Source organism: Peromyscus maniculatus, chromosome 20, assembly GCF_049852395.1.
Source record: "Peromyscus maniculatus bairdii isolate BWxNUB_F1_BW_parent chromosome 20, HU_Pman_BW_mat_3.1, whole genome shotgun sequence".
Taxonomy (NCBI): domain Eukaryota; kingdom Metazoa; phylum Chordata; class Mammalia; order Rodentia; family Cricetidae; genus Peromyscus; species Peromyscus maniculatus.
In genome coordinates this window covers 51,921,883-51,937,402 of record NC_134871.1, presented here as the reverse complement: position 1 = coordinate 51,937,402, position 15,520 = coordinate 51,921,883, and the positions used below count along the sequence as shown (strand labels likewise).

The 15,520-nt window shown below is 49.1% G+C and overlaps 1 protein-coding gene across 2 annotated transcripts; it reads left to right on the top strand.

Moving 5' to 3' along the window:
- Positions 1–6,177: 6,177 nt before the first annotated feature.
- LOC143269793 (cytochrome P450 2D20) lies at positions 6,178–12,607 on the top strand. Of its 2 annotated transcripts, none has more exons than XM_076556425.1 (10): positions 6,178–6,376; positions 8,348–8,603; positions 9,350–9,521; positions 9,792–9,944; positions 10,022–10,182; positions 10,831–11,007; positions 11,192–11,333; positions 11,531–11,718; positions 12,117–12,258; positions 12,359–12,607. In XM_076556425.1, exons 2-10 carry the CDS (start codon positions 8,415–8,417, stop codon positions 12,535–12,537), a joined length of 1,503 nt encoding a protein of 500 aa, XP_076412540.1. In that variant the 5' UTR covers positions 6,178–6,376; positions 8,348–8,414; the 3' UTR covers positions 12,538–12,607. The 2 variants fall into 2 exon arrangements, with proteins under 2 accessions (XP_076412540.1, XP_076412539.1); XM_076556424.1 differs by lacking the exon at positions 6,178–6,376 and adding an exon at positions 7,079–7,436.
- Positions 12,608–15,520: the final 2,913 nt, after the last annotated feature.

The following is a 15,520-nucleotide window of genomic DNA, read 5'->3' as shown; positions in this document are numbered from 1 at the left end:
TCCTTTACTAGTGGAGCTGATGGATTGCTGCAAGTTCTGGAATTTCAGCTACCCACCAGGCCCTGTGCCAGTACTGTGCATGAACTTGCAGAACATGTGGTATAACCTGTTCACACACAGAGAGAGTTGGTAATAAAGGGGAACAGAGATCACAGCTTCTCTACCAGCACCCAATGGTGCTGAAGCCACAGGATGGACAGGGAGCTGAGCCCCTATGTAGCAGACTTAGTAACTTCCTGGCGACAGGCTCTATGGGGTTTGAGGATGCTTTGGACATCTTAGTGCAAAGTGTGATGGAAAGATCAGGAAGTGGGGCAGGACATGGCAGCTGATTTGGCATCTGGTAGCACAGGACAGAGCTATGGAGACTCAGGTCTCCTCTGATCCCACTAATGGATGAGGTTATGAGGGTGTGGAAGAGGGATCAGGGTCTACTGGAGCATTTTTGTCAAGAAAGCAAGTGGAGAGAGGTGCTGTGTGGTCTTGACCTCACTGCCCGTCTCAAGGAACCTGACTTCATTTGTCCATGGTAGGATGCTAAGAAGCCCAATGACAATCCTCAGGCTCTTCAATGTCACATCCTGATGCTCATGTCAGATAGGAGTCCTTTGTTAAGCTCACAAGATGCGACATCCCCAGATACAAGGTACCAGATCCCACCCAGGCTCTGCATGTAGATCAGTGATACATAGGAGGACCTGGGTCCAATAAATACCAAACTTCCAAGACACAAAGGCTTATGTCCCAAGCCTGGTTCTGGCAGTTGATGGACCTCTACCTTGGAGGTACTCTGACCCTCACCTTCAGTTTCCATCTACTGCCGAGACGTGTCCCACTTACAGATGGCCTGCACTTGGAGGTTGTGATCAATGGAAGGAAAGTCATGCAGGAGACACTGTTGCAAACCATTTGCCAGTGTCCATCTTGGACCACCCAGGCTTCATGCCCAGCTCTAAAGTCCAAAGTCTCTGTGGGCACCGTTGGTCAGAGGTGGGCATGGGGTTTAGGGGCAATGACTGTGGTATGTGATCAAGCAATGGAAGGGAAAGTCACTGAATTTCACGGTGGAACACAAGGGACATGTGATAGTGTGTGGTGCCAACATTTTGGACGACCCATGGGTGGAACTGGACCCAGATGAGAAGGGGATTGTGGGTAAGAGAGGACAGCACCACCAGGTATCCTTGGCTACACTCAGACTGTGTGTGTTAATGTGTAGTCTTCTCACCTTAGGGTTCCGGATGGTGAGAGCAGTGGTGGTTTTGTCAACTCCTGCCTGGCCATGAACTCCATGGAGCAGGGGGTGACTGAGGAGTCCACTGTCTCCCTGTACCTGTGCCTCCTTCTCCTACCCTCATGACAGGTGGTGTGTAAGGAGTCAGATATAAATGTAATTTTCTTTAGGTCCCCACCTAGCTTCCAAATAAAGACAAGGTGACTTATTATTAATTATAAATGTGCAGCCTTAGATTAGGCTTGTCCCATTAGCTCTTTTAACTAATTTTAACCTGTTTGTATTCATCTACATTTTGCCTTGGAACTTTTTACCTTTCTTTCATTGTGTATGTCCCATTTCCCTGCTTCCTCTATGTCTCTTTCTGGCTCCTGGAGTCTCCCTGTTGTCTCCTTTTCTTTCTTCCTTGAGCCTAAATTCCTCCTCCTACTTAATCTCCCTGCCTGGAAGTTCCACCTATACCCCTTCCCCTGCTCCTCACCTTTCAGCTCTGACCTTGTCCAGTCCCCCCCCCACTCCCCATCGTTGGAGGTTTGTCAAGGTCCAGGCCTTTCTTCCTGCAGTGGACTCCCAGAAGGCCTCTTCCATGGCCTTTGGCACACAGCTTCCATTCAGGTACTGTAGGCAGGTAAGGCATAACAGAATCAACACATCTTTACATCATTAAACACACATCTTTCCATTGTTAAGCAACTGCAGCATAAACAAAAGTAACACCTCTTTGCCTCTTTGCCTAGTTAAAATAATATTCCACAACAAGGCCCTGAGTCCCTTGTGGAAGAGGCTGGAAACTGAGGCTGGAAACTGAGACCGATCCATGTGGACTCCAAACAGAAGCAGCAGCTCGGCAAGCCAGATAGTAAATAAAGAAATTTGCCAAGCCAGCCTGGAGACTTGAATCTGTGGTGCTATTTTGTTTGTCCTCTAACACATGAACCTTGTCTGGAGATCAGAGTGTGGAGCTAGCCACTAGTTAACCATAGAGGCCAGGCAGTGGTGGCACACACCTTTAATCCCAGCACTTGAGAAGAAGAAGCAGGAAGATCAGGAGTTCAAGGCCACCCTGGGCTACCTGAGGTTGATCCAGTCTGAAAGAGAAACAAAGCCAAGCAGTGGAGGCTCACACCTTTGATCCAGGCACTTGGGAGGCACAGGCCTTTAATCCCAGCACTAGGGAGGTGGAGACAGGAAGTGATATGGCTGGGCAGAGAGAGGAACATAAGGCTGGAGGAGACAGGAGCTCACTCTTTTCATGCTGAGGAGTTGTGAGATAAGAGGTGGCTGTGGCTTGCTCCTTTGTCTCTCTGATCTTTCAGCGTTTACCCTGATATCTGGCTCAGAGTTTTTATTATCAAGACTAATTAGGATTTGCGGGACATGAATCAATCTCTGGAACTCATTTCAGATGGAAAGAGCTGACTCCATAAGTGTTCTCTGTCTCCTATGTTCTCACAATGGCAAGTATGCCTACACATACACACACATATGCACACACACACACACACACACATACACACACATATGCACACACACACACACACATGCACACACACATATGCACACACACACACATACACACACATATGCACACACACACACACACACACACACACACTATGCAACACCTACACCATACACACTAAGTCACACAATAATAATATGGAAATTAATTTAAAATTTTCTAATGGAAAGAAGCATTTGGGTACACTCTGTGGATGTCATACGTGTTGAATGTGGTCCTAATGCTCCAGCACATCCCAGAGCACCTTACCAAAGACTTCCCAGAGCACAAGGCACTTATGGGTTCACAGGATAGACCTGCGATCCTACTCTGAAACCTTGACTGATGCCTTCCTGGCTGAGGTAGAAAAGGTGACAGTTGTGGGTTGTAGTGCTGGGTAAGGACAGGCAGGACAGAGTCTGTGTGTCACACAGTAACCCAGTATCTGGACTTCCTGGAGACAGTGGAAGGTTCTTGTGGGCTTCTATCCATGATCCTCTCAGCCCACCCTCTCTACCTAGCCCAGGCCAAGGGGAATCCTGAAGCGGCTTCGATGATGAAACCCTGCTCATGGTGATGGCTGACCTGTTCACTGCAGGAGAGGGGAGCATCTCCACCACATGGCCTGGACCCTGCTGCTCATGGTCCTGCATCTGAATGTGCAGTGTGAGGCTGACTGGGGCTGGGAGTGAGGAAAGATAAAGGCACATTCTCTGAGATGACTTGAGACACATGTGACTCAAAAAACCTAAAGGCTAACCAAACCCAACTGAAACAAACAAACAACAACAACAAAAACCATCACATGATTCTCCCCCCCCCCCATTTCAAAACACTAACTTCTCTCCCTAGACAGAGAAACCTGTCTCTGCCTGAGACACAGTGGAGCCAACAAACATAAGGCCAAGTGTCCGAATACTGCACCCTCTTTGAACCTCAGCCATTTCTCCATATCCACAACTCTGCCTCAGCATCCTGCTCTTTGTACCATGGTGGACCTCATTCACCATGGCTGCCTCACTGGGTTTGTCTCAGTTTCAAGGGGCAAAGGCATGGCCATGAACAGACGGAAGCAAAACACATCCAAAACAGTGGGGAAAGTCATGAGCCAATTTCCTGACAAACAATTACTTCAAAGATTGTTTTAACTGGCAGAATACTAACAGCCTTTAGCAAACCAGTCCTTTGATTCAATGATATATAACCTTGGAATGAAGTAGTGGCAGAGAGCATTACATTTGAAGATGCCAGAATTACACTCCAGGGTCACATGTATGCTATGTATTTGCGTTGATCTCATTGGTTGATAAATAAAGCTGTTTTGGCCAATAGCCAGGCAGAATAAGGTTAGGTAGTACAATCAAACTGGAGATGAAGAGGGGCAGAGTCGGAGCAGATGCCAGCCAGCCGCATAGGGAGCAAAACATATAGAAAATAGGCAACAAGCCACAAACCACATGGCAAAGCATAGGTAAGAAATATGGGTTAATTTAAAATGTAAGAGCTAGCTAGTAACAAGCCTGAGCCATTGGTCAAACATTTATAATCAATATAAGCCTATGAGTGGTTATTCAGGAACTGGCAGGTGGGAGAGAACCATCCAGTTACAAGTATCCTGGAATATGAACTTTGTTTCCCAGCCATGACCTTGGAGTCAACAGACCTATGTAACCTAGATGATTCTGATTGTACCAGATGATGGGTCAAAGGACGCTCAGGTGAAGTTATACTTTACATCTTTGTTTCTGCTGTTCAGTACCCTACTTTTGGAGAGGATAAAACAGCAGAGAGGGTTTGGGGCATTCTAAATCAGGTGTTTCTGCCAAAAATATTTAACTCCCACTATAACCCTTACGACTTATATATCTCAAGAAATGGATAACTAGTGGTTAGTTCTGAGCTTAGGCAGCAAAACTAAAATTGGAAAGCACAGAACTAATCTAATGTCAGAAGTACACCGTCTACCAGCAGGCCACCAGGAAGCAATCTTTATTTCAAAAGGATGGGAGAACTTTCAGGACGCGAAGAGGATATCCTCTCTCACCTTTTTCCAATGTTCTAAAACAGGCACTTCGAGGGACAAGTAAGGAGGAAAGGAACATTTCCTGAAGCCCTGTTGAGTTCCAGTCACATGTTTATATCTTAGTTCATATGATTCTCCTTACTGGGTAAGAACTTGTAACCAGATTACCTGAATTAGTACTGCCTACCGCCACAAGCCCTGACGAGCAGGCAAGAAATGCATCTTAGTTGTGCTTTACACACAATCCTAACTGTAGGGAAAGGGGGCCGTGGGAAAACGCCCATACCCTGACTTGACCCCTAGAGGACCAAGGACTTAAAATCCCACCAATCCCAGAGCTTGTCCCAGAATCAGGCCACAAAACCCATCCCAAGCCACCCTGGCAAGCACCCTCCCCGCAATAACTCCTATATAAACCCTGTATTCTGTTCAGTTTGCTGCTGCTTCTCACTCTAGCCACCCTTCTGGATTTTTCCCTCCTAGTAAATCTCTTCTGTGAGGTTTGCTGTAGGGTGGGACACTGTTGGGGAACTTTCCCCTAGCAGAGCAGGGCTGTAACACTTTCCCTGGGGAAACCTTCCTGCACCCTAACAGAATTGTTACAATTGCATTGGGGGAACTTTCCCCTAGCAGAGCAGGGCTGTAACACTTTCCCTGGGGAAACCTTCCGGGACCCTAACAGAGTTGTTACAATTGCATTGGGGAACTTTCCCCCAGCAGAGCAGGGCTGTAACACTTTCCCTGGGGAAACCCTCCCGCACCCTAACAGAATTGTTACAATTGCATTGGGGGAACTTTCCCCTGGCACAGCAGAGCTGTAACACTTTCCCTGGGGAAACCCTCCCCCGCCCTAACAGAGTTGTTACAATTGCACTGGGGGAACTTTCCCCTGGCAGAGCTGGAACACTTCCACAGGGCGGAGCTGCGAGGCTTCCCACAGGGACTTTGTGGTATTCCTTGGCTCCTGACTGCCAGGATACCTTTCCACCAGAGGTGCAAGGCTTACACTAACCGGTCCTCCGGTCCCATTCATACTGGTAGTATTTCCCGTTCTTCTGAGATACCTAGGGTTTGTTCAAGGTGACAGGCTGCATCAACTGAGAGTCCGAATCCGAATCCAAATCCAGGTCCGCCGCGGGGAAACTAATGACTCACAGCTCTCCAGCGCAGTGCCACAACTGGGAAGGCAAGTTCTCGGGACTCCTGAATCTTTCCGTTTTCACCCAAGTCGGTGACTGCAGGAGGGAGGCGACTGCCTGAGGGACCTCCGCCCACTCCAGTCTGTCCAAGGGCAAATCCCAGAACACGCGCTCTTTCCCAGCCCATCCCGCTGCCCGGGGTAGGCTAGAGGACCAGCGGGCAGCAGAGCCACGTCGGGGGCGTGGCTTCCGGCGTGCGTGGGCCTGCGCAGATTACGTGGGGGCGTGGCAGCTTGCTGTCTGCTAGCTAGCACTGTGTATTTTCTTCTCAAGGTTGCAGAGGCGCCCCGGGGTGATTCCACAGTGCGTGGCGAGCCCCTCTGTGCCCTTCTGGTGCGGCTGTCCCGGGCTGCGAGTCCATGGTTCCAGCCTGCCTCAGCCCGTTCTCCTGGTCTCCGCCTGGCCCTCAGTTTCCTTTGGTGAGTGGCAGCACCGCGCTCTTGCAAAGTTTCTTTCTTGGATGAGCAGGCCTGGGCGAGGAAGGTTAGAAGGTGGGTGTGGACCTCGAGCTGGGGGATCCCGCTGCCCTGCTGCTCGCCTCCTACCCTCCACCCTGATGGGCTTGTGTTGGGTCCTGTACTGTGCAGCATGTCCTTTCAGGCCAGGATGGAGCTAGAGGAAGCTGTTGACTGGTGACCAATCTAGGGTGCCACCTGTTGGGCAGGACCAAGAGGAATGGACAGGAGCAAGAAGTGAGCCATGGGGACAGGGGCTTCAGGCCAGCATCAAGCATGGAGTCCTCCACAGGCCCCGGTGGCATAGACTTGGGCAGAGAAAGGGGCAGCAGCTGGGCAGCAGAGGAGGAGACCCAGGGTCTGGTCCTTGCTGAGGTGCTGCATGCTGTGGACTCCATCTCCTCTCACACAGCTCTGGCCTCCCTTCTGCCACACTGGAGGGGGCAGCAGAGAGCGCCCGCCTGGATTCCACTGGGACTTCTGAGCCTTTGATCTTCAGAGGTCTGGATCCCCAGCAAGGACAGGGACTGCAACTTCACTGACCCTAGTGATTGATGAGTGGACATGTGCAGTGTGCCCAGCAGTGTCCAGAACACAGGTGCCGTTTGTTGAAAGGCTCAGGAGTCATGTTTCCATTTTCCTCATGGCTACCCCTCCTAAACACAGGCCTCTGGCATGAGGAGGACACAGCCTCCATATCTCCATGTGGAAGAAGGTGGGGGAGAGATTGACCCACTAAGAACCAAAGGGTGAATAAAGGAAAGAGACCACCATAGGACAAGAACCTGACCCATCGATGGGCTCCAGGGACTGTCTGACAGTTGTTGACAATATCACAGATTTCTTCCACCCCATGTAAGAAGTGGCCGCTTCTGAATCTGGCCTTCCTGATCAATTCGACAACCACCAACCTGTCACAAGACTCCAGAAGCTGCAGCCAACTTCCTCCTAATACCCCTCATTCACCACAAAACCAATCAGTGGTACTTCCTGTCACCGACAGCTGAGGTGCCCCCCAGGGCCTGTAAGTTCCTTGTGTCCTGCCAACTAGGTGATCCTTGAGCCTCCAGAGGGTCTGACCCCAGGCTGTGGCATTATCAACAAATCCCTCAAAACTCTGCCTGTGTGGCATAAGGAACAATACCCTTTCCGCCCCTATTATGATAACTGTAGACAAAGGGCTCCACCCACCAAGAAGCAAAAGGTGTGTAAAATTAGACACAATGGCCTTCATGAGAAAAGTACCTGGATGGACATCCTGCTGGCGTCTCCAGGATTCTCTTGACATTTTAGACCATTATTCGGCTTTCTCAGATAGGAGCTGAAAGGACCCCAGGTTGTGAGTTTGGCCTTCCTCGTAGTTGAGTGACCTCACACCTGTACTCATGTCCTCCCCACCCCCGGGATGGAGCTGCCCTCCCCACACTGCCTGTCAATCATCCTCATTGACTAGCCACACAAGCCACTTCAGTGGCCCTTCCACACGGTGATAGTGCCTGAGGTGTCCACCACACTTCATGTCCTAAAGCCAAGTGTTCATGAAGCTTCACAAAGTCTCAACCATTCTGAGACAGTGTGCTCAGGCCCCCAGAGCTCTGCCTGTGTGGCCTATCACTGACTGACTTCCCTGGACTGTGTGATCCTGAACCTTGAGGCAGAGTCGACTGGTCATCTTCCTCTGTGCTCACAGTGCCAGCCCTACATAACCACAGTGTACAGCTCCTGTGGAGAAAGTGATGTTTCTCCCCTGGATAAACACCAGAGCAGAGGGGAAAGGGCAGGAACCTCTGAGGCAGACTTCCCCTCACCTGTTCTCACCCCTCCCTACAACACACTGTGACTGAACAGTAAACACAGCTACTTGGCTCAAGGCAGAAAACAAACTACAGCCTTATTCCCTTCATAAAGGACTAAGTACACCATCTGTCCCTACAGTGTCTGTCCCGATCCCAGTAGTCGGGAGCAGGTGTTCCCAAACAGCCTGGGAAGCAGTGAGGCAGCGATGGTGCTGTTGATTGGAGATGGCCTGTGGTCTGTGGTCATATTCACGGCCGTCTTCCTGCTTCTGGTGGACCTGATGTACCGACGAAAGTTCTGGACAGCCCGCTACCCTCCAGGCCCTATGCCGCTACCTGGGCTGGGCAACCTGCTGCAGGTGGACTTCGAGAACATGCCATACAGTTTGTCCAAGGTGAGACAGAAGGTGGTGGAGGGGGTAGAGGTCATGGTGCCCCTGAAGTCACAGGATTGACAGGAAGATGGTCTCCAAGAGGAGGAAGGCTAAGTAGTTTCCTTGTGGCCCTTACTTCTGGGTCTGAGGACACTGTGGACTTTCTAAGAGCAGAGGCTCAGTATGGAGAGGCCATGGAGGCAGGCTGGGAGTCTGGTTGGACAGGGCAGAGTTGGGAAGGCTCCAGGTCCCTTGTGATCTTCTCACTGGATGAGGTCTCAGGGACAGAGGGGAGGAGTCAGGTTCCAGTGTAGCCTGTCAGTCAGGAAAGAGAAGTGGGGGAGAGGGACTGTGTATGCTATAATCTCTTGCTGCTGTGTATCAGGAACCCAAATTTCTCTTGTATGATGGGGTATGAAAGGGACAAGGACTTTGCTCTGGCAAGGTCACCTCTGAATGACCTTATCTACTATGAGAACTTTGCTGGATTTAGAAGAATGGATACCCCATTCACAAGGTCCCATACCTCAGGATAGAGATAGAGTCAGTGACAGAGCGTTTGCCCAGCACAGGGCAGGACCAAGGCTCAATAATGTGTACCATTTAAATGTGCTCATGTTTGTGTGCTTGTGTTCATGGGCGTGCACACACACACACACACACACACACACACACACAGAGACAGCAACAGAGACCTGTGTATTGAATTTTGATCTTCCAGTCTGCTGGGCACCTCACTTCCTAAGTGCTCTGTCCCTCTCCTTCAGCTTCGACAACGCTATGGTGACGTGTTCAGCCTGCAGATGGCCTGGAAGCCCGTGGTTGTGATCAATGGACTGAAGGCGGTTCGGGAAGTGCTGGTGAACTGTGGAGAGGACACCTCTGACCGCCCTCCAATGCCAATCTATGATCACATGGGCTTTGGGCACAAATCTAAAGGCAAAGATCTATCCTGGGGACAAGGCACAGAGAATAGGGCTTGAGGAGCCATGGACAGAAGATGGACAGGACTGAATGGAGGGGATGTGTTCAGGCAACAAAAGGGGAAGTCACCGGAATGGAGGGTGGAGACACTAACGTGGCATGTGCTGCTATGTGACAGCAAAGTGCTGGGGCACTGGTGGCCGAGACTGACCACAGGGAAATGTTGGGAGCAGAGGAGATGGCACAGACACATGTATCCTTAGTAACACACGGATCTCTCTGCAGGTGTTGTCTTAGCGCCTTATGGGCCCGAATGGCGAGAGCAGCGAAGATTCTCTCTGACCACCATGCGAGACTTCGGCTTGGGCAAGAAATCCCTGGAACAGTGGGTGACGGAGGAGGCTGGCCACCTCTGTGATGCCTTGGCCAAGGAGGCTGGTGGGTGATGGACCAGATAGAGATGTGGGCAGGCACTTATGAGCAATACCATGACTTCCTTGCATCTCTGCTTCTAGGACATCCCTTTAATCCCATCACCCTCCTGAAAAAAGGTGTATGCAATGTGATTTCATCCCTCATCTATGCGCATCGCTTTGAGTATGAAGACCCTTTCTTAAACCAACTGCTCAAAACATTACAGGAAAGTTTGGGAGAGGACTCTGGCTTCATTGCTGAGGTTTGAGTCTCAGGGTAATGTGCATGGCTACTTCTATGCTGCAAATCCTATCAGAATAATTATGCATTCAGGTGAATGGGGTGAGGGTCCAGTGTTATAGTCAAATACAGGAAGAAAGGTCTGCAGGTTGTCAAACCTCAGATAACAGGAGGGGAGGAGTGGACAAAGGTCAGGGGCTCTAGGGATGGAGTGAACTCTGCATCGTGTGTACATGGAACCTGCACATCCTGTTAGATTTGCAGGGTAGAGTAGTCATCTGGTTCACCTTGGGTACAAGACAGCCTAGAGTCTGGAGGTGGAGGCGAGGCAGAAGTAGGCTATGGGTGGGAAAAAACAGGCCCTGAGTCCTTTGTGGAAGAGGCCAGGATCTGAGACTGGTCCAGGTGAACAGTGAGCAGAAACAGCATCCAGGGGCAGGAGATAGATGGTGAATGGGTAAAGGAACATACAAGTAAGCCTGGAGTTCTGAGCTGGATCCCTGGGACCGATGTGGGAGATAGATTTTGCTCTTCAGTAGTTCTATGACCACCAAACAGGAGCCATTTTGCACATGTCTGTGCTTACACACACACACACACACACACACACACACACACACGATTCTTCATTAGATGTAAAAGCAACTAGACTGTTGTATTTCTTTCCCAGGTACTGAATGCTGTCCCAGTGCTTCTTCGCATCCCTGGGTTGCCTGGCAAAGCCCTCCCCAAGCTGACCGAGTTCATAGATTCACTGGATAAGATGTTGATTGAGCACAAGACATCCTGGGACCCCGCCCAGCCTCCCCGAGACCTGACAGATGCCTTCCTGGCTGAGATAGAGAAGGTGAGGACAGCCAGGAACATGGGGCCAGTGCCTTTGGGCAGAAGTGTTCTGTGACTTGTGATACCAGGTGGGTGGGGTTTATATGTCATCCATGGACCACACAGCTGTGGTGCATGAACACAATGGTTGATGATTTGGGGATTACTGCCTGTGTTTTTGAGCCTACCTTCTCTGTCTGTCCCAGGCCAAGGGGAACCCCGAGAGCAGCTTCAATGATGGGAACCTGCGTGTGGTGGTGGCTGACATGTTCATGGCAGGGACAGTTACCACCTCTACCACACTGTCCTGGGCCCTGCTGCTCATGATCCTGCACCCGGATGTGCAGAGTGAGCCTGGCTGGGACTGGGAGGGAATGTGAGGGAAGAAAGGTAGAAGTACTGGAGAAGCTGGGTGCTCCAGCATCAGCTTGCCCCAGACTCCCAGAAGTCTGATGGGAGTCTTAATTCACTTATTCATCCAGTGGGAGAAGGTCAGGGAAGAGCCATCAAGGGACCGCTTCACTGAGGGGATGCTGTCCCTCCAGGCCGCGTCCACCAGGAGATTGATGAAGTCATAGGGCAGGGGCGGCATCCAGAGATGGCAGACCAGGCCCGCATGCCCTACACCAATGCTGTCATTCATGAGGTCCAGCGATTTGCAGACATTGTCCCAGTGAATATACCACACATGACATCCCGTGACATTGAAGTACAGGGCTTCCTCATTCCCAAGGTATGCATGGGGTCCCTTATCCCAGGGTCACCACTAGGCTAACAAAGGCTACTAAAACCAAGACCACCACATCCTGAATTTGCACATGGTGATGGGACCAACCTGTTTGTGAGTATACTGCAGCCATTGCCCAGGATCCCCCAGGGAAGAGGGATGGTCAAGAAAATAAGCCACAGGGGTTTGAGGGAGCACTATACACACAGGCAGGTTTGATTTGGGTACCCATGAGAACTTTGTCACAGGGCCTTGACTGGTACCAGAAAAGGTACTGAAAGGCTCTGAGGTTGAGATGAATGAAAGAATCAGTGTGTGCACGAAGAGGTTGTGCATGTGAATTGGTGACCAGTGTTATGTTACCCGTGTTCCAGTCCATGTTCACACCATGTGTCTCCTGCCAGGGAACGACCCTCATCCCCAACCTGTCCTCAGTGCTGAAGGATGAGACTGTCTGGGAGAAGCCCCTCCAGTTCCATCCTGAACACTTCCTGGATGCCCAGGGCCACTTTGTGAAGCATGAGGCCTTCATGCCATTCTCAGCAGGTTCTGAGGGGCGCCTGGCTCCCTGTCACTTCCCAGGGGCCCTTGGAGGGTGGAGCATCCATCAGGCCCCAGACTGACTGAGTCCCTCTCCCACCCACAGGCCGCAGAGCATGCCTGGGGGAGCCTCTGGCCCGCATGGAGCTCTTCCTCTTCTTCACCTGCCTCCTGCAGCGCTTCAGCTTCTCGGTGCCTGATGGACAGCCCCGGCCCAGCGACCGTGGCATCTACGCATTGCCAGTTACCCCAATCCCCTATGAGCTCTGCATAGTCGTGCGCTAGAAAGAACAGCAGCTCCAACCTTCTCCCAAGCTTGTGCTGAGTCCAATAAACCTGTTCTGTGGCTGCCACTTTTTCTCAGTCCAACGCCATCCTTTTCTCAACTGTGTCCCAAGACAACAGTCTACAGTCAGTCTTCCCCCTCTGCCCCAGACCTCCCCTATAGTCAACTTTAATGTTGTGAATAAAGAGTTTACTGAGCCAAGAGCAGGGGCACAGGCCTGCAGTATCGCATCAGTGGCCAAGGCAAGAAGATTGCAAGTTCAAGGTCAGCCAGGGGTATATGGCCTGGACTTCTTAATGAGACCCTTTATGTAAAGGGGTTGTGGAGTCATGAGGCTGTGATGCAGGTAGGAGGAGGGAATGAAAGGAGGGAGGTAAGGAAATTTGGTACACCATAGGAAGAAAGGTCATTGTCCTGGTGGTCAGTGATTGACCCTAGATCACACAGAAAGACTCGAAAGCCGCTGAGTGGGTCACCAACCACAGACAGACATCACGACTCAATGGTTCATAGAGGAAATGTGAATGGCTCGTGATGGAAATCACCTCGATTCTTATTTTGGTGACAGATGTTGGTAAAGGTCACCAAGACCCTGAAGTGCCACAAATGGTTAAGAGGTCTCTCAAGCTAGACAAGCTGCTGTCCTCACAGCTCAGGCTTGCTGCAGGGAAAGGATGCAGGAGAAAATCTGGGTTGGCAAAAGGTGACTGGTCAGAATCATGCAGGATGTGAAGGACCCAGCTGTTCTGTCTGGGCTGTCTCTCTAGACTGAGGAGAGTGTTCCCAGCAAGCACATGGAGCAGATATAATGGGTATTACTCAATAGGAAAGATCAAGAATCTTGGGGCTTGAATATTTGGGGGCATGGTGGCACAAGGAAGAACATGGAGGCATGGAGCACCCCTTAAGGCTTCTCTTATTCTCCATATAATCTGCAAAAGGGGAAACCCTTGCATGAATGTAGCAATCTCCTCTGGCTCTGTGGAAAAGGTGTCACTTCTGCTCCACCTTGCTCAGTCCCCTAAGCACTGTCTCAGAGAGGTTCTTCTTTTCTGCTCTGCCTTACTAGCCCCACCTAAGGGAATGTCTCTGCAAGGTCTTTTTCTGCTCAGTCCCCTAAGGGGACTTAACAAGGTTCTTCACTGCACAGATGAATAAAGTTCTTTACTCAAGACTCTTTTGAGAAAGAGATTTATTTGAGAAGGAGGAGTCCAGCAGAGTGGCTGCCTCTACCATGATGGGAAAGGACAGCCGACAACTGAGCAGGCAGTGTGGTTTATATAGGGTTTTCTAGTGGCGGAGTTTCTCCAGGAAAAAGATTTTCCATTCAGGGATTGGTTAGTTTTCCTGATCAAGGATTGATTAGTTTCATTGGTCAGGGGCAAAGATTGTTCCAATTTCAGAGCCAAACTGTGTTTCTTTGTCCAGAAATAAATGTTCAGCTTTTAGGAATTGACAGTTTGTCACAAATAAAACAAAGTGCAGATGGGTGGAATGTATAGGGCTAGCAGGACAGAGAGGAAAAATAAAGCCATATGTGGCTAATATAGCAATGAATTTATGGGGACATGATTAACTACAGCATTGGAATACTCAGATTAACATCATCCAATCTCAGAAACAAACTATAAAATAAGAAATGCTTCTGAGAGAAATGTCAAAAGACACTATCAAGAACAGTCACAGACCATTCAAGCTGTACATCGGCAGGGCACCACAGCTGTTGGTAAAGGTAATATCAGCTCTGCCTTTAAAATGGCTGACTGACAAACCTGTTTGGGTGGTACAATGGCCTTTGACAACAGAAAGATTACAGGCCTTAGAGTAGCTGCTATAGGAGCAGTTAAATGCTCAAAATATTGAAGAATCAACCAGTCCTTCGAATTCTATATTTGTGATTTAAAAGAAATCTGAAAAATGGAGAATAGTAACAGATCCAAGAGCTATTAATAAGGTGATTCAGCCAATGAGTTCTTTACAGTTTGGAATTCCCCTGACTTCTCCATTTCTCAAAGTATGTCCTATTGTAGTTATTGATTGAAAAGTCTATTTTTTCACTATACCTTTACAAGAAATGAATAGAGAAAGAAATTGGCTTCATAGTGCCTACTTATAATAATCCTCAGCCTGTTAAGAGAACTCATTGGAAGGTTCTCCCCCAAAGGATGTTAAACAGTCCCACCCTGTGGCCATATTTTGTTAGACAGCCATTGAAAATAATTCATGTACAATTTTCCCAATCTACAATTTACCATTATATGGATGATATTTTACTAGCTGATTCAAATGTTAGAGAAAATTTTTGAAGAGTACAGAAAAATTTGCCTTGCTTGGGGATACAAATTGCTTCTGAAAAAAATACAAAGAGGAGATTCTATTAATTACTTAGGATATAAAATACAAGCTGGGCAGTAGTGGTGCATGCCTTTAATTCCAGCACTCAGGAGGCAGAGGCAGGTGGATCTCTGTGAGTTTGAGGCCAGCCTGATCTACAGAGCGAGATCCAGGACAGGCACCAAAACTACACAGAGAAACCCTGTCTTGAAAAAAAATAAGTTTACAAAAAATTCAACCTCAAAAGGGACAAATCTGGAGAGATCAATTGCATACTCCTAATGATTTTCAAAAATTGTTGAGAGACATTGCCTATCTATGGCCCACTATTAGAGTAACAAATCAAGAACTGAGTAATGTGTTTCAAACTTTAAAATGTCACTGTTTAAGAGAATTATCAGCTGAAGCTGAGAGAAAAAATTGGCTTTGGTGGGAAAGAAATTACAGGATGCTCATGTGGATAATTTGGATCCAGAGTTTGAGTGCATTCTGGTTATTTTACCCTCTATGCATTCCCCTACAGGGATTTTAAAGCAAAGAGAAAATGCTATCTTAGAGTAGACATTTTCACCACACAAACAGAGCAAAAAATTAAAGATGTATGTGGAAAAGGATTCTGAATTAATTCTAAAAGGAAAATTAAGACTT

What these genes read in the sequence shown, in the direction of transcription:
- LOC143269793 (XM_076556425.1), top strand. Translation starts at nt 8,415, where the DNA reads ATGGTGCTGTTGATTGGAGATGGCCTGTGGTCTGTGGTCATATTCACG. An exon ending in TGCCTTGGCCAAGGAGGCTG is followed by an intron (nt 9,945 to 10,021) that starts GTGGGTGATGGA and finishes CTCTGCTTCTAG; the next exon opens with GACATCCCTTTAATCCCATC. An exon ending in CTTCATGCCATTCTCAGCAG is followed by an intron (nt 12,259 to 12,358) that starts GTTCTGAGGGGC and finishes TCCCACCCACAG; the next exon opens with GCCGCAGAGCATGCCTGGGG.